Source organism: Tamandua tetradactyla, chromosome 11 (genome assembly GCF_023851605.1).
Source record: "Tamandua tetradactyla isolate mTamTet1 chromosome 11, mTamTet1.pri, whole genome shotgun sequence".
NCBI classification, from domain to species: domain Eukaryota; kingdom Metazoa; phylum Chordata; class Mammalia; order Pilosa; family Myrmecophagidae; genus Tamandua; species Tamandua tetradactyla.
The window spans coordinates 40,096,862-40,116,042 of record NC_135337.1 but is presented as its reverse complement, the minus strand read 5'-3'; the positions used below and the strand labels follow the sequence as shown (position 1 = coordinate 40,116,042).

The 19,181-nt window shown below is 37.9% G+C and overlaps 1 protein-coding gene across 6 annotated transcripts in view; it reads right to left on the bottom strand.

The window, feature by feature from the left end:
* MCOLN2 (mucolipin TRP cation channel 2) overlaps positions 1-19,181 on the bottom strand; it is a 68,028-nt gene that overhangs the window by 30,937 nt on the left and 17,910 nt on the right. For all 6 annotated transcript variants that reach the window (XR_013159365.1, XM_077120430.1, XM_077120434.1 and 3 more), the window contains exons 2-4: positions 18,190-18,349; positions 5,712-5,885; positions 3,592-3,745 (exon numbers count right to left, since the gene is read on the bottom strand). Coding sequence is in view for 5 of the 6 variants with exons in the window: in XM_077120430.1 (XP_076976545.1) it covers positions 3,592-3,745; positions 5,712-5,885; positions 18,190-18,349 (488 nt within the window). In the remaining variant the exon portion in view is untranslated. The remainder of the gene's footprint in view (positions 1-3,591; positions 3,746-5,711; positions 5,886-18,189; positions 18,350-19,181) is intronic.

Here is a 19,181-nt window from a genome sequence, read left to right as displayed (position 1 = left end):
CCTCAGAAGCTGAAAGGAATGGGGTCTGATAACTGGAAGAATTGCCTCTGCAATTCTTTTGTAACAAGAGGATATAAAGGAGTGGAAGGAAGTTATGCAAGGAACTTTGAAGATGTGGTGGCAAAAATGTGAGAATGTTGTACTCTGGTAGTTTCTATTTTTTCCCCTCAGGGAACCATAATGGCAGGTCCTCAGTTGCAGGTGAGGAGGAGAAGAAAGCATGGGGGCAATTTAACAGAACAGAAGGTAAGAAATCGTCATCTTAGAGTGGGAGTAGGAGGTAAAGAAACAGTAGGATTTCAAGGCAGTTTGAGGTTCATCAGAAGCTTGAACTGGTGGTGCAATGTCTCTGGTAACCATCAGCTTGCTGGGGCACAGGTATGGAAGTGGCTTGTCCATCAATGAAGGTTGGGGGATCCAGGTGAGAGGGAGAGAAAGACTTGACTGCTTTTGTTAAGGGAGTGATATTGATGGACAAAAGTTTCTAAACTGGATACAGAAGGAGGCCATGATTGATAGTAGAAAACATGGGGAGGTCAATAAAACAGAGGTCCTTGTGAAGCTCAAGATGTTTAGGCAAGCCCTGGACCTCTGCTTCTCAAATTTCATGTGTATATGAATCACTCAGGGATCTTAAGATGCAAATTTGAATCAGTAGGTTTGGAATGGGACCTGAGATTCTGCATAACTCATAAGCTCCGAGGTGATGCCTGGGCTGCTAATCTTTGAGTAATAAAAACTTGCTATTGCCAAGTCATTATATTATAATATAATATATATATTATAAGCACCTTGGCTTAGTCACATGGCTTGATGAGCATGAGTTTCTTCACCTGTAAAATGAAGGTCACCTTGATATTTAAGGTCCCTGCTGCTTCTAATATTCCAATTCCAAGGTGAAGTTTTAAAAAAAACTTTTAAATTAAACTTATCTGAATAAATGACTATAATCTGAATGTAGAAGTAACATAAGTCAGAATAAACCATGTGTCAGATGCTGTCTCAGTTCTTTTTCATCTATTCTAACATGCAAATTTTTTCACATTTAAACATCTCTAAAATAGATGATTTTTTAAAAAAATTCATGGCATCTTAGATTCAGAGAAATATGACTACCATATTTGTTAGTAATTTCACACTATTTGTAAATGTTGACTTAAAGAAGTATTTGGTTGTTCAAATTTTGTCTTAATTTGTTTGTAATTCCAGCATTACACTTTAAATGCACATTCATAATTCTCTGAAGGCTTGTACTTCTTACACAACAGTCATTGCTAGAGCCATGACTCAAGCACCTGGTGTCAGCAAAACCTAAAACTTGAAATAAAAAATTAAAACGTCAAACAAGAATGGCTGAAGTCTTAAGTAAAAGATCAACCTCAAAGAAACTGCTATCTATAATCTCAAATGAATCTTTCTTACAGAGCAGAATATTCTGACAAATGAAATAATAACCCTCAGCAAAGGAAAGGTGGATTTAGGTAAGTTTTTCAAACAGCAGGGGAAAAATGATGAAATGGTCACAATGTCTCCAAAATGATGAAATGGTCACAATGTCTCCTGCTAAGAAAATCCGGAAGGGAGAACATAAGAAATTCATAACTTGAGTTACAGAAAATGAAACACTGGATTAGAATTATAGCCACCTAAATGTTGTAGAACACTTTTTTTGAACAGGATTCATAGCCATCCTTCCAGTGAGAACTGAACTGGAAAGCTGGAATCTTAGAAGCATGGAAGAGAAGAATATGCCCAAAATATGCATTTAGGGAAACTCTCAGTTTGACCTTTCCAGTTAGTTGTGCAACTAAACATAAACCCACATGGAATGCTAGGGATGCAGGTAAGTCTCTTCTTTTAACACACTGAAGGATGGATTTCTTTTTGAAACAGTACATAAAATGCAACATTCATATGAATTGCTAATATACAAGAGCTTCTGCTAATTGACCTGCCTAACCTGTAAGCTACACCAATGAGGTCAAATTCAATTCCTGTTTATATCTTCTACAGGCTTCCTCAGCCAAGAAGAAGGGAATCTAAAATCCTGTATCAAGTAATTTAAAAATATTCCTTATACCTTTTGAATAGATAGGTTGAAAGATACTCTTTAACAAGTTATAGTAAGTCCCGGAATACAACTAACCTGTTTAAACAGTCTCTCGAAATAAAATAAAAATCAAGGTCTCTCCAACTGATCAGAAGTATTCCATATTCTGTTAGAAAGGGAACAGAGCACCACTGTCCTATGGTCAGGGAATAAATCCAGCTTTCCAGCACTGCCTGTTTTACCAAGCCACCGATATTAACTTTGGCCACATTCCTTTAGTCAATTTTCCAAGGAAAATCAATTGAGAAAAACAACATACGAATCTCTGGAAAACAGTTACACGGTAGAGCCAAGGTGAGCTGCGTATTTTTAAAAGGGCAAGTTTACTCGAAGTAGAAGCTCGCTGGACAAACTTCCAGCCCATCTGTCACACTCTCTATCCACAGGGAGAAGCACAGATGTCATCCCAGGTAAAAGATTCCGAAGTGAATGGGATTAGCCCCTGTAGGTTGGCCACCAAACAAGATATCAGGACAGCAGAAGCCTCCAGGGAAATAAGACAGGACATTTCATGGTTGCTGGCTACAGAACCAAACAACTGTTCACTCCCTCAATGGTCTCAGAAAGCAACCTGGGAGCCTGATGTTGTGTGGGCCTCTGACGGTGCTGGGTTGCTGTTGTCCAGCCAGGAGCATGGGAGACAGTGAATTAATCATGATTCCATATTTAATCTGTTACTAGGCCCCCTGCTCCTGACCTGGTAGCTATTTGAGGAGCCATGGCTGATTAATCTTTGCAACCCCACTGCATAAAACAGTGAGTGCCTATAGCATGGCAGGTATGCACCAGAGGTTTGTTGAATGAATGACAAAACCCCCAGAGTCTTAAGACAAACTCTTTGCATTTATATATGATGCACTTTCAAAAATTATTTATATTTTATTGATTTGATATATATTCATATAACGGGCAATCATCCAAAGTGTACAATCAATGGTTCACAATATCATTATATAGCTGTGCATTTAATATGATACACTTTTAAATTTTTAACAGAGTAGCACAAAATGATTCTACCTATAATTAGCAGCTAACTTTTTGCCAAGTGTTCTACTAAATGAGAAAATGAGCTGCTAATCACAATTCGCCTTTGAACAGTATTTGAACACCTTACAAATAATAAAAACCAGCATACAAAGAATTTTTACACACATTACTTCACTTAAGAAATACAGATTCATTTTTTTTTTTAAAGCCTAATATCCCCCTCCTGGAGAGAAAAACTAAACAAACAGGTAACATCTGTGCATTTATGCCCAAACCAACAATCTTGACTTGCACCAAAGAGATCCACATATGTTGCCTGTGTCATCAATACAGACAAGCAGTTTCTGAGCAAAAGAGATTTACAGGCAAATGTTACCATGACAGCCTCAAATAGGTCGGCTCTTACAAAAGCAAAGTTAGTTCCACTTAGGTTGCATTTTTTCCCTTGTCACAGAAGATGATAAAGGCATATAAGCAAATTATCACTGCATTACCTGACTCGATGTCACTGTCAACACTTAGTGTCTCATTTGAAGGAAGCATGGGCCCTTTCTTGTAATGCTGCTTACAGACTTTCAAGCCAATTGCATTGTCTTCATTTTTTCCATAACCAAGAATCCCCAGGGATATGTTCTTTAATTGATGATACTATTTAAAAAATGGTTAAACAAAAACATGTACGAGTTTTTAAAGGCTTGATCACAGGTTATAGCACATGGGATGCACTTTTGTTTTCTATCACGCCCCTCGATCGGACTCCCCAAGTTAAATTACCACAAAGCCCTTTTCTCAGGTTGCACAGGAGCACAGGGCATCACAGAATGCAAAACTAAACTGACCCTTGCCTCCAGGCCCCCCTCCCACCCCCTCCACCAATGCCACACCGGCCTTCAGGCAGTAGCTGGGGCTTGCCAGGCACACACCTGCCCCAGGCCTTTGCTGTTCCCTCTGCCTAGAACCTCAGATATCGATCTGCCTGGTTCACCCCAGCAGGTCTTGGCCCTAACATCACCGTTTCAGGGAGGCCTGCCCCCACCATGCACTGAAAATTGCAAACACCCTAACCCACGTCCAGAGGCTCCCCATCTCCTTGCCTACTCTACTCCATAGCAGTTATCACTTTCAGACATCCCACTGAGTCTACATCCACACGACTCTCCTGTTCAGCTATCTGCACTGAGTGGGTGTTACCAGCCCCTATCTTCAGTCATATGACTTTACTATTCCAGGAAACTCTTGCCCAGGAAAGTAAAGGCTGTTGCAAATAAGTGTACTATTCATTTTAGGAACATCCTAAAACCCCATTTACACAAATATCAATTTGGAGATTTAGTCTAACAACTCCAAGACTCTTTGAAATCCACCTCATTCACCCCACCACCCCACCCCAAACCCTTACCTGGCTATGACAATAAATCCTAAACTATAATATCATGATTCTTACCCAATTCTAATCAAACCCTGTCCCAGCCACCCTCCCTTCCCGCCCACCCCCATTTGAAAGCTCTACCTTAAACCAGACTCCAGAATCTACACCTGGATTTTGCCCTTCCCTACCCAAGGCAGTATTGAGACTTTGTCAAGGTAGTATCTCCCCTCCCACCACCAGGAATAAGCTCAGCTTTTTTTTTTTTTTGGTGGGGGAGGGGATTAAAATATATATTTAAAATATTTAATTACTGAATCGATACAAACACTACAGCCATAATTCTGGATCAGGATCTTGGGAGCCCCTGTTTCGGCAAGCATTAAGGCTTTAGTTACTGGTTGGTGGAAAGGTCTGGGGAGGATGAGGGGGGGTTCCTGGGGAGTGGCCTGGCTCTGGGGTGGTGGGGAAGGTACCTGGGAATAAGTTCGTCTTTGCTTATCAGGTTTTTCGGCAGTGTTTTTAGGGAGCCAGCATTTGCTACTATACATTTCATTACTTTTCACTAGCCTGATTCTCTAAGACTAGTCACTGCCAGACCCCATCTAGAATAGTGCCTGGGACATATGAGGTTCTGGAATATTCACTGAAATAATGAATGAAAGGAAAAAAGAAAGAATAACAGCTTTTTCCCCCTAAATAGTGACTTCAGTCTACCATTCTGAGTCCTCATACCTTAAATTAGATAACTCACTTATCAAAGCTTCTGAGATTATAAATCTGCTCTTGGCCATTTGGTCAGATTAACAAGACCATTCCAAAAGGAGTAGGTGTGAAGGAAAAAACAGAAAAGGTAAATCTTAAAGACAAACTCAAAATAAAGTTGTTTTTTTTCTTTTTTGGTATGCTATATAGTGGGGTCACATTTCATTATTTTTCCATGTGAGTATTCCATTATTGCAGCACCATTTGTTGAGTTTTTTGTTTGTTTTTTGAGAACTGCAAGGATGGGGAATCAAACCCAGGTCTCCCGCATGGCAGGGGAGAATTCTACCACTGAACTACTCTTGTACTCCCCAAAATAGAGTTTTGATGTAGAAACTATAGCTAAAAAAATAGAAATAAATAGTTTTTGGCAGACTGAAATTTACAATAGACTATTTCAATATATGTATTTTTTACGAAGACAAGGCAAAGTATTAATTCTTAAAGTATATATATATTATTCATTCATAACGATACACTTGCCTGATTAATTGCAAAAAATATGCTCTCGTAGGCATCCTCTTGAGTATATACACTGCAACTATAGTCATCTTCATCTATCCCAGAATATCCTTTCAAAAACAAATGCTTAAAAGCAATTGTATTATCTTCTTTGAAAGCAACCACCAGCTGGTTACTTAAACCAAAACGGATAAGCTGAAAAAGAAAACAGTAGTATATTAATTTCACCATTTACCAAGGAAGGCAGTTGTTTTCTTGTTATCATGGACATCACTAAACATTTTTATTTCTCTTACATTTTTGCCCCCTAATCCCATTTGATTTGAATAACTCTTACCTATAAATATCAGCAAGAAAAATCTCACTTGTTTTATACTAATAGCACACAGAAAAAAATAACCTCATTAAGCTACATCAGCAACTCAAAATGGCATAAAATTGGAAGAAATTAGCACCCATACTGGTCTTTAATGAAAGGTGGGGGGGGAGGGGAGAAGAATCCAAACCAGTTAAGTCCAAGTCCATTTTTCATATACTTGAAATTTCAGATAGGTTTAAAATGTGGTGCATTTAGTATAGCAATAATTCACATTTCATAGATTTAACATTTAGAAGTTATAATTTTTTTAATCACAACTAAGTTTTCCATTGGGCTTTTAAGACAGTTGTTGAAAAGTGGCCATGTAGGATACGTACTCCACATAGGAGATAATAGTTATCAAGGGAATTCAGTTACTCCAGCTCTGCAGATGTTTTCTTATAAGAAAAGAGTTTCCCTCTCCAATAGCTACAGTTACGCAAACCCATGAGAGGACAACGCTTATTGTACCAATACAGTATCAAATCCATTCACTGTGAGCAACTACCTGCCTTCTCGTGATAAATCTTCCATTCAGTCTCCAAACCCGGGAGGTCCTGGCAGAAAGTTAGGAACCCAAAAGCTCAGTGATTCCAGGCTTTCACCTCACCTGCCCTAAAATTGTTTCTGCCTTAAAATTTTCTTTTGGGAATGTTAGTGGAACCCACGAAATGGGGAAAATAAACCAGCACTAAAAGTTTACAAATGACCACAAAACTACACACATAGACACACAGGCACACACATACATGCAGTCAAATATACAGATACACACGCATGCAAGACACAAACACTGACACATAGACACGCACAGACAGAGAGACAGACAGACACAAAGGCAGTGGAGGAAGGAAAGTGACATCTCTGCAGGCCCCACCACACATTCCCCTCCCCACCTGCCCATGTGATTTCCTCAGCCACTTTCTCTTCAGAGGCAGTAATGGTCAGTGAGCATCTAAAAGTTTACCTGGTTCCTTACCCTGCAACTTATTTTAACTGAATGATTTTGGCTAAGACACTGAACTAACTTGGGACTCCGCGTCGTCGTGTGTGAAATTAGGAGGTTCAACTAGATGACCCTGAGGATCTGTCATTTCCTGCCATCCTTTGGTTCAATATGACATTTGCATAATAACAAATTATTATTTGCAATTATTATATAGGCATCTCAATTAATGAGCTATTCAGATCAAACAAATGTTAACTGTTAATTAAAAACAGCAAATTAGCATAAGCTGCTTTTAGAGACATATTTTTTAGCTGTCAAATTTTGCCTGACTTTTTAAAAAGCTGAATAATAAGAATAACTACCACTTTTCAGCAATTATTATGTACCAGGCATTATACAAACTTCTATACATATATTAGTTCAATTACTGCTGTAACAACACTATAGAAATGCTACTACTGTCATACCACTTTATATACACGGAAATTGAGATTTAGCCTCAGTAAAATGCCCCAGGTCATCTAACTAGACCAGAAGCCAGGTGTGATAGTTAGATTCAGTTGTCAACTTGGCCAGGTGAAGGCACCTAGTTCTGTTGCTGTGGCCATGAGCCAATGGTACGTGAACCTCATCTGTGACTAATCACATCTGCAGTCGGCTAAGAGGTGTGCCTGCTGCAAGGAATGGAGTTTGACCATTGGCTGGGGCTTAAATGAGAGAGCGCAACGTAATACAGCTTAAGCAGCTCAACATTCCTCATCTCAGCACTCGCAGCTCAGCCCAGGCCTTTGGAGATGCAGAAAGAAGTCACCCCAGGGAAAGTTGTTGGAACCCAGGAGCCTGGAGAGAAGGCCAGCAGAGACCATCCTGCGCCTTCCCACCTAAAAAAAGAACCTCAGTGGAAAGTTAGCTGCCTTTCCTCTGAAGAACTAACAAAATAAATTCCCTTTTATGAAAAGCCAATCTGTCTCTGGTGTGTGGCATTCCAGCAGCTAGCAAACTAAAACACCAGGTCTAACTTCAAATTGTCTTTATTGTGCTACACACACAATTTCCTTCTTTTGAAACAATTAGCTTTGAGATTCTTCTGATAAAAAGGAATTAAAGTGCTAATTCTATAGAAACAGTGAAAGGTAATTATCATTGGAGAATGTACATAGATGATAATCTTCACATTCCTCAAATTCCAATTCAAAGGATGGAGTACTTGCTAAAACCCAGCTATTCTAAGGAAACTATCTGTTAAGAGGTCCCATGTCATCTGTTAAGAGGTTGCTATGCTGAAAACATCAAGCAACGAGAGGCTAAACATTCTTCTAAGCATGTGGCATCTGTTGATGGTGCCTGTTCTAGTTTGCTAGCTGCCGGAGTGCAATATACCAGAAATGGAATGGCTTTTAAAAAGGGGAATTTAATAAATTGCTAGTTTACAGTTCTAAGGCCGAGAAAATGTCCCAATTACAACAAGTCTATAGAAATGTCCAATCAAAGGCATCCGGGGAAAGACACCTTGTTTCAAGAAGGCCGATGAAGTTCAGGGTTTCTCTCTCAAGTGAGACGGCACATGGCAAACACAGTCAGGGCTTCTCTCTCAGCTGGAAGGGCACATGGTGAACACAGCGTCATCTGCTAGCTTTCTCTCTTGGCTTCCTATTTCATGAAGCTCCCCGGGAGGCGTTTTCCTTCTTCATCTCCAAAGGTCACTGGCTGGTGAACTCTCTGCTTCATGGTGCTGTAGCATCCTCTGCTCTCTCCGAATCTCTCATTCTCCAAAATATTTCCTCTTTTATAGGACTTCAGAAACTAATCAAGACCTACTCAAATGGGTGGAGACATGTCATCCCCTAATCCAGTTTAACAACCATTCTTGACTAAATCACATCAACCAGGGAGATGATCTCATTACAGTTTCAAATATACAGTATTGAATAGGGATTATTCTAACTTTATGAAATGGGATTTATATCAAAACATGGCTTTTCTTAGGGGGCATACTTCCTTTCAAACCAGAACAGTGCCCATAGGAGATGGTGGAAAAGCTTGTGGTGTTTTTTTGAAAACTGAAAAGGTAAACCAGGGAACCAACATACACATGATTATTTCAAAGTTTTATTGAGCATACTGATACACACATGGAAAAAACTGAAACACAAAGTTTTTTTTGTTTGTGAAACTTTGTGAAACTTTGAAACACAAAGACAGGAAAAAAATTTGTTAATCATCAAAAGACATAGACTAGCAGAATGGATTAAAAAACAGGATTCTTCTATATGCTGTCTACAGGAAACACATTTTAGACCCAAAGATAAACATAGGTTGAAAGTGAAAGGTTGGGAAAAGATATTTCATGCAAATAACAACCAGAAAAGAGCAGAAGTAGCTATACTAATATCCAACAAATTAGCCTTCAAATGTAAAACAGTTAAAAGAGACAAAGAAGGATACTATCTACTAATAAAAGGAACAATTAAGCAAGAAGACATAACAATCATAAATATTTACGCACCAAATCAGAATGCCCCAAAATACATGAGGAATACACTGCAATTACTGAAAAGGGAAATAGACACATCTACCATAATAGTTGGAGACTTCAATTCCCCACTCTCATCAATGGACAGAACATCTAGACAGAGGATCAATAAAGAAACAGAGAATTTGAACAATACAATAGACGAGCTAGACTTAACAGACATTTATAGAACATTACACCCCACAACAGCAGGATACACCTTTTTCTCAAGTGCTCATGGATCATTCTCAAAGACAGACCATATGCTGGGTCACAAAGCAAGTCTCAACAAATTTAAAAAGATTGAAATCATACACAACACTTTCTCGGATCATAAAGGAATGAAGTTGGAAATCAATAATAGGCAGAGTGCCAGAAAATTCACAAATACGTGGAGGCTCAACAACACACTCTTAAACAACCAGTGGGTCAAGGAAGAAATAACAAGAGAAATTAGTAAATATCTCGAGGCAAATGAAAATGAAAACACAACATATCAAAACCTATGGGACGCAGCAAAGGCAGTGCTAAGAGGGAAATTTATTGCCCTAAATGCCTATATCAGAAAAGAAGAAAGGGCAAAAATTTGGGAATTAACTGTCCACTTGGAAGAACTGGAGAAAGAACAGCAAACTAACCCCAAAGCAAGCAAAAGGAAAGAAATAACAAAGATTACAGCAGAAATAAATGAAATTGAGAACATGAAAACAATTGAGAAAATCAATAAGACCAGAAGTTGGTTCTATGAGAAAATCAACAAGATTGATGGGGCCTTAGCAAGATTGACAAAAAGAAGAAGAGAGAGGATGCAAATAAATAAGATCAGAAATGGAAGAGGAGACATAACCACTGACCTCACAGAAATAAAGGAGGTAATAACAGGATACTTTGAACAACTTTACGCTAATAAATACAACAATGTAGATGAATTGGACAAGTTCCTAGAAAGGCATGAACAACCAACTTTGACTCAAGAAGAAATAGATGACCTCAACAAACCAATCACAAGTAAAGAAATTGAATCAGTCATTCAAAAGCTTCCCAAAAAGAAAAGTCCAGGACCAGACGGCTTCACATGTGAATTCTACCAAATATTCCAGAAAGAATTAGTACCAACTCTCCTCAAACTCTTCAAAAAAATTGAAGTGGAGAGAAAGCTACCTAATTCATTCTATGAAGCCAACATCACCCTCATACCAAAACCAGGCAAAGATATTACAAAAAAAGAAAACTATAGACCAATCTCTCTAATGAATATAGATGCAAAAATCCTCAACAAAATTCTAGCAAATCGAATCCAGCAACACATTAAAAGAATTATACATCATGACCACGTAGGATTCATCCCAGGTATGCAAGGATGGTTCAACATAAGAAAATCAATTAATGTAATACACCATTTCAACAAATCAAACCAGAAAAATCACATGATCATCTCAATTGATGCAGAGAAGGCATTTGACAAGATTCAACATCCTTTCCTGTTGAAAACACTTCAAAGGATAGGAATACAAGGGAACTTAAAATAATAGAGGGAATATATGAAAAACCCACAGCTAATATCATCCTCAATGGGGAAAAATTGAAAACTTTCCCCCTAAGATCAGGAACAAGACAAGGATGTCCATTATCACCACTATTATTCAACATCATGTTGGAGGTTCTAGCCAGAGCAATTAGACAAGAAAAAGAAATACAAGGCATCAAAATTGGAAAGGAAGAAGTAAAACTATCACTGTTTGCAGATGATATGATACTATACGTCGAAAACCCGGGAAAATCCACAACAAAACTACTAGAACTAATAAATGAGTACAGCAAAGTAGCAGGTTACAAGATCAACATTCAAAAATCTGTAGTGTTTCTATACACTAGCAATGAACAAGCTGAGGGGGAAATCAAGAAACGAATTCCATTTACAATTGCAACTAAAAGAATAAAATACCTAGGAATAAATTTAACTAAAGAGACAAAAGACCTATACAAAGAAAACTACAAAAAACTGTTAAAAGAAATCACAGAAGACCTAAATAGATGGAAGGGCATACCGTGTTCATGGATTGGAAGACTAAATATAGTTAAAATGTCAATTCTACCTAAATTGATTAACAGATTCAACGCAATGCCAATCAAAATCCCAACAACTTATTTTTCAGAAATAGAAAAACCAATAAGCAAATTTATCTGGAAGGGCAAGGTGCCCTGAATTGCTAAAAGTATCTTGAGGAAAAAAAACGAAGCTGGAGGTCTCATGCTGCCAGACTTTAAGGCATATTATGAAGCCACAGTGGTCAAAACAGCATGGTATTAGCATAAAGATGGATATATCGACCAATGGAATCGAATAGAGTGCTCAGATATAGACCCTCTCATCTATGGACATTTGATCTTTGATAAGGCAGTCAAGCCAACTCACCTGGGACAGAACAGTCTCTTCAATAAATGGTGCCTAGAGAACTGGATATCCATATGCAAAAGAATGAAAGAGGACCCGTATCTCACACCCTATACAAAAGTTAACTCAAAAATGGATCAAAGATCTAAACATTAGGTCTAAGACCATAAAACAGTTAGAGGAAAATGTAGGGAGATATCTTATGAATCTTACAATCGGAGGCGGTTTTATGGACCTTAAACCTAAAGCAAGAGCACTGAAGAAGGAAATAAATAAATGGGAGCTCCTCAAAATTAAACACTTTTGTGCATCAAAGAACTTCATCCAGAAAGTAGAAAGACAGCCTACACAATGGGAGACAATATTTGGAAATGACATATCAGATAAAGGTCTAGTATCCAGAATTTATAAAGAGATTGTTTAACTCAACAACAAAAAGACAGCCAACCCAATTATAAAATGGGAAAAAGACTTGAATAGACACCTATCAGAAGAGGAAATACAAATGGCCAAAAGGCACATGAAGAGATGCTCAATGTCCCTGGCCATTAGAGAAATGCAAATCAAAACCACAATGAGATATCATCTCACACCCACCAGAATGGCCATTATCAACAAAACAGAAAATGACAAGTGCTGGAGAGGATGTGGAGAAAGAGGCACACTTATCCACTGTTGGTGGGAATGTCAAAGGGTGCAACCACTGTGGAAGGCAGTTTGGCGGTTCCTCAAAAAGCTGAATATAGAATTGCCATACGACCCAGCAATACCATTGCTAGGTATCTACTCAAAGGACTTAAGAGCAAAGACACAAACAGACATTTGCACACCAATGTTTATAGCAGCATTATTTACAATTGCAAAGAGATAGAAACAGCCAAAATGTCCATCAACTGACGAGTGGCTAAACAAACTGTGGTATATACATACAATGGAATATTATGCAGCTTTAAGACAGAATAAACTTATGAAGCATGTAATAACATGGATGGACCTAGAGAACATTATGCTGAGTGAGACTAGCCAAAAATTAAAGGACAAATACTGTATGGTCCCACTGATGTGAACCGACATTAGAGAATAAACTTGGAATATGTCATTGGTAACAGAGACCATCAGGAGTTAGAAATAGGGTAAGATAATGGGTAATTGGAGCTGAAGGGATACAGACTGTACAACAGGACTGAATACAAAAACTCAAAAATGGACAGCACAATACTACCTAATTGTAATGTAATTATGTTAAAACACTGAATGAAGCTGCATCTGAGCTATAGTTTTTTTTGTATGTTTTTTTTCTGTTTTTTTAAATATATTTTTTGTATTTTTTATTTTTATTTTTTTCTCTATATTATCATTTTATTTCTTTTTCTGTTGTCTTGCTATTTCTTTTTCTAAATCGATGAAAATGTACTAAGAAATGATGATCATACATCTATGTGATGATATTAAGAATCACTGATTGCATATGTAGAATGGAATGATTTCTAAATGTTGTGTTAGTTAATTTTTTTTAATAATAAAAAAATTTGTTAATCAAAGTTTGCCAAGCTGGGATACACTGCATGCTGTTGAATAACAACTTTATCTATTGCGTACCAGACATTGTGCCCAAAAGTCTATAATTATTATTTCTCGTTTAATTATTTTATGATGACATTCTCTTATAATTATAATTTATAATTATTTTCCTATTTAATTCCCCATTCCCCTATAAGGTAGATATTACACCAGGTTCCATGCGGACAGGAATTCTTCCCCCACCCCATCCTCCTTCTACAGTATGTATACTCAGAAACTGGAATAGTGTCTATGTCAACGTCAAAGCCAATACCGCTCATGGATATAATCCCATTTTGAACATGGTCAAAAATGATGTCGGAAGTCAAGTAACTATGCAAGTTTAAAGCTAGAAAATGTTTGAGTCAAAATCCAAATCCAGGTCTGTCTGACTCTAGAGCCTATTCCCTCAACCCCTCGGCCACATTGCTTCTCAAGCTGGAGCAGTGCCCTCTTAAGTCTAGATGTGGGGATGTTCCTCCTGTGCTCACTGTTAAGCTGAAGAACTACAAAAAATCAGAATGGGGAAAGGCAAACTGACCAACTGTTTAAAACAACTGGCTGATATTTTAAACTACCACCTCATTTAAACCCAGAGCTCATCAACTCAACTTTGAGAATGAATGAACGTGGAATCGTAATCACTGTTTGGGATCATCCCCATTAGGCATCAGAAAAAAGAAATGTCTTCCTTTCTTTTGGTCCCAGGAACAGGAAACATAGAAACAGGAAAGAATAATGGAACCTACTGCCCAAGGTTGCAGTGAGGCTTAAACCATAAGACAAACACTACACTAAGTGTTAAGTGTCTTTAGCTTTTTATTTTGAAATAATTCCAAACTTTCAGAACAGTTGCAAAAATAATACAAAACCCATACAGATAATTTTAACATATGTCCTATTCAGACACTTAAATACAACTTTTGATTTTATTTTTTTAAATGATTGACAGCAAGCTGCATCCACTAACCAGACTTTAAGATTTACTGAGAACATGATACTAAGACAGAAAAATAATTATACATAAGTGTAGCCCATCAAAGACTATGAACTTGAAACCTGTTATGAAATCAATGTAGGAGAAAATATTCTGTACCAAGTAAAAACAAGATACCACTGTGATTATGTATGAAAAAAAAATAGAGGGAAGAATAGAACTATCCAAAGAAGGTAAACATCTCCCTCAAGATTACAAATTTCTACAGAATGCAGAGAAGGAACATTTAAAGAAAAAAAAGTTTCTTTCTCATCAACTCTGAAAAAAGCTATTTATTCCTACAGACTTAAGGATGGAGTGCTAAAGGAAACAGAAAAAGTGGAGAAGGTAAAAGTGAAATTTGAAGAAAGGAACAATATTTGAGAAACCTGTTACAATTAAAAATCACACAAGTATCAATACTTAGAATGATCTTGCAGGGGAATAGAAGTATAACCCTTTCTAATTTATTAGGTGAGGCAGGATACACCCATACAAAAAGTATATTATCAGTTTATGGAAATAATTTATTAAAAGTGAAGTTAGTGATGTAAACAGCAAGGAGTACACTAGAGCACTAAGCAGGACAGAAAACCATGTGCTGACTAGGCAAGCAAAGCCAGAGGTGGAGATGGGACTTCATATAGCACCTGCAAGATGAGAAGAAGGAATCACTGGAGTTGGGAGAACAAACAGAACAGAGATGAGAATCATTGAGTTGATCCATCTGCTGGAATTTGAACAGGTAACAGTGGATGAAAACTTGTTGGAAAGACAAGCTGGAGGAAACTATGAAAATCTGTGAATTCCAGGCTACGGAGCCAAAATTTTGTTCTGTGGGTGGCAGGGGGTCTTTGGGAGTTTCAGAATGACACAATGAAGGCTATTCTAAGAAAAGTCAATCAGACAATAGCATTGAATAGACTGGTACATAATCGGATAAGAAACATAGACATTAAGACAAAGACTACTAATATCTTCCTTAACTTTTCTGTATTGCTAAACTGCAAATCCTGAGGACAGGATAATACCTAAATAGAAAGAATATGATACTAAGAATGCCAACTCTAGAGCCAGAATGCTTCTGCTCAAATCCTGGCTTCCTAAATGAGTGATCATAAGCACATTGCTTAACTCTCTTTGTCTCATCCATAGACAGGAAATAACAATGGAACCTACCGCCCAGGGTTGCAGTGAGGTTTAAACCACAAGACAAACACTACACTAAGTGTTATGTGTCAACCACAATGGTGACATATCCACAGCTGTAATACCAACAGATGCACAGCATATGAGATGCTTCATAAAGATTTTTAATTAATTAGCTAGATAAGAGTCTGCTCTGGAGAACAGAGGAGAAATCGAAAAACATGAATAGATGCATTTTTAAAGGAGGGCTCAATAGGAATTAGTAGGTATTGGGACAAAGGATGTAGGTCAAGATGATGATGTCTAGATAAGTTAGAGACTCTTGGTAACGTTTAAAATAAACCAAAAGACAAAAAGGACATTATTTCTCCTCTTTCCAAGTAATACTAACAATATGCCTGCTTCATAGGTTGCTAAAACTAAAACTTCACAATCAAGAAGGAAAAAAGCTAAACATACATGTGCTGGTTTGAAAGGATGTATATACCCTAGAAAAGTCATGTTTTAATCAAAATCCCATTTCATAAAGGTAGAATAATTCCTATTCAATAATGTATGTTTGAAACTGTAATCAAATCATTTCCCTGGAGATGCGATTTAATCAACAGTGGTTGTTAAGCTGAATTAGGTGATGACATCTCCACCCATTTGGGTGGGTCTTGAGAAGTTTCTGGAGTCCTATAAAAGAGGAAACATTTTGGAGAATAAAGGAGATTCAGAGAGAGCAGAGAATGCTGCAGCACCACGAAGCAGAGAGTCCACAGCCAGCGATCCTTGGAGATGAAGAAGGAAAACGCCTCCCAGGGAGCTTCATGAAACAGGAAGCCAGGAGAGAAAGCTAGCAGATAATGCCGTGTTTGCCATGTGACTTTCCAGCCAAGAGAGAAATTGTGACTGTGTTCACCATGTGCCTTCTCATTTAAGAGAGAAACCCTGAATTTCATTGAGTTCTTGAATCAAAGTATCTTTCCCTGGATACTTTTGATTGCACATTTCTATTGACTTGTTCTAATTGGTGCATTTTCTCGGCCTTAGAACTGTAAACAAGCAACTTATTAAATTCCCCTTTTTAAAAGTCTTTCTAACTAGGACAATAAACATTTAACAGTGGCCCTGCCTCTCGACCTTGCTTTTCTTTGCAATAACTTACCCTGAAACTTTACAAGTAATATTACATGTCATATACACTGAAAGACTCCTTTTTGAATGCCGACTAAAGATGCAACTTCAGTTATGGGAAGTGTTCTAGTTTGCTAGCTGCCGGAATGCAACACACCAGAGATGGATTGGCTTTTAATAAAAGCGGATTTATTTCATTAGTTCTTCAGAGGAAAGGCGGCTAACTTTCAACTGTGGTGCTTTCTTATGTGGGAAGGCACAGGGTGGTCTCTGCCAGCCTTCTCTCCAGTCCTCTGGGTTCCAACAACTTTCCCTGGGGTGATTTCTTTCTGAACCTCTAAAGGCCTGGGCTGAGCTGCGAGTGCTGACATGAGGTATGCTGAGCTGCTTGGGCTGTGCTAAGTTAAGCTCTCTCATTTAAGCACCACCCAATTAAGTCAAACACCATTCATTGCAGCAGGCACGCCTCCTAGCCGACTGCAGATGTAATGAGCAAAAGGTGAGGTTCATGTACCATTGGCTCATGTCCGCAGTAATAGAGCTAGGTGCCTTCACCTGGCCAAGTTGACAACTGAATCTAACCACCACAGGAAGAACCTTCTCTCAGTCCTAAAACTACACAGGGGGATTTTTTTAAGTATTTATTTTTGTAAGCCAGAAATAACACCTTTACAAGCATGTTACACTGATAACAGAATGATTAGCTGCCAGTGGGGTCCAATACCTGAAATCAGTACTGCTTTTCAAAAGGCACATGTTTTTTTTTTTTTTTTTTTTCTGCATGGGCTGACACTGGGAATCGAACTCGGGTCTCCAGCATGACAGGTGAGAATTCTGCTACTGAGCCACCGTCGCACTACCCTCAAAGGGCACATGTTTTAAATGTAGTTACCTATACAGAAGGCTACCAAAACCGATTCAGTACCACAGGGCCAAAAACTAGATGACAGCTCTGACGGCTCTTTTGATACTGATGATAAAGAGCTCAACAATATGAACTTAAGCAAAAAAGTCCAAATGCTGCCTTTATGCATTCCTGATAGTGCCCACGGGTTAGTGTTTACTTATAGCACTTAGTTACTGATACAAGGGAAATACAGCATTCTATAAGGTGGCAGGCAAACATCCAAACTGCAGATTTCAAAAGCGCATTTGAATACAGATGAGAGAGTTCAAGAACACAATCACTTTGAAAGAGCAGGCTTCCACAGGCCATGTGCCTCACTCAGATAGAGAAAACCCCACTCAGAACAGATCTGTATTTTACACGGTATTGATAGAACTGTGGACAGATGGCCTCGTGATCCTTTACAAACAGAAAGTCGTTATCTACACTGAACTTCACCCTGCAGAGTCAACATAATTTCAGGGTTTATGAGCTTGAGTGTGGACTTTGAGCACAAAAGTCAAGAGGAAGAACATGTGAAACAGTTTCATCTTGGGGTAAGGAAAAAAATGAATGAAAAGATAATATAAATTACCTGTGCGGTGACCATAACTATCTTCAAAATCTGCAATCCCAGTTTCCATGGAATCTGATGTCTGGCTCGGTATTTTTCACAGGGGTTCATGAAGTAAAATTTCAGGTCTTCCCTCAGACATTTTTCTTTCATCTCACAATCAAGATGAGCCATCGCATTTCTGCCATAGAAGATCAATTTTTAAATACAGAGAGTAGCCTGTCTGTCAGAAAGCTCCTGAAGAATACTTGACCTCTCCAACCAGTGAACTCCTTTTTTGCTTAGAAATGTAGACATTTTTTAGGACCCTTTATATTCTGCCCTTCCCCATATCCAACCATCTTGTTCAAAATGAGCATTCTCAAAAAATTATAGAAATAGGATTTTATATGCAAGACCCAGCAATTCTTATATCCATATAGCGTTCACCTGACACTAGAGTGCTACAAAAAAAGCATGTGTGAACAAAAATTAGATGGGACACTTTCATGATACTCTAAGTACGAACGTACAGTAATCTGGTACAAATTAATGGAATTAGATTGTTATAGAAGTAGAGAATATTTGTTCCATAACCATGTATTAAAAGAAGGAATATGCCCCCTATTTATATTTATATTTATATTTCAGATAAATATATCAGTGATTATAAGATTCTAAAACATAATTAAAATAGCTTCTCCTTATAAATGCCTAGTCAGATACTTGCCATCTTATACCAGTAAAGTTCTCCTTTTACTATTTCAAGGCCTCTGGATGCAGGAAAGGATACATAACTCAAATCAGGCCAAAAGGAGCCACACAAGGCATTGGTTATAATAGCTGAGTGAGAGATTGGCTTTTCCATTAATTAGTCCCCAAAATAGGGTATGCAAAATGATCCATTGGGAATACAGAAAATACTAGTGCTATTTTATTCTTGAACTTGAAAAGCAAAAAAACGCACTCTACCAAGAGTTCTATAACATATAGAATAACAGTAGTATATATTAGCATGATTTATAAATAAATAT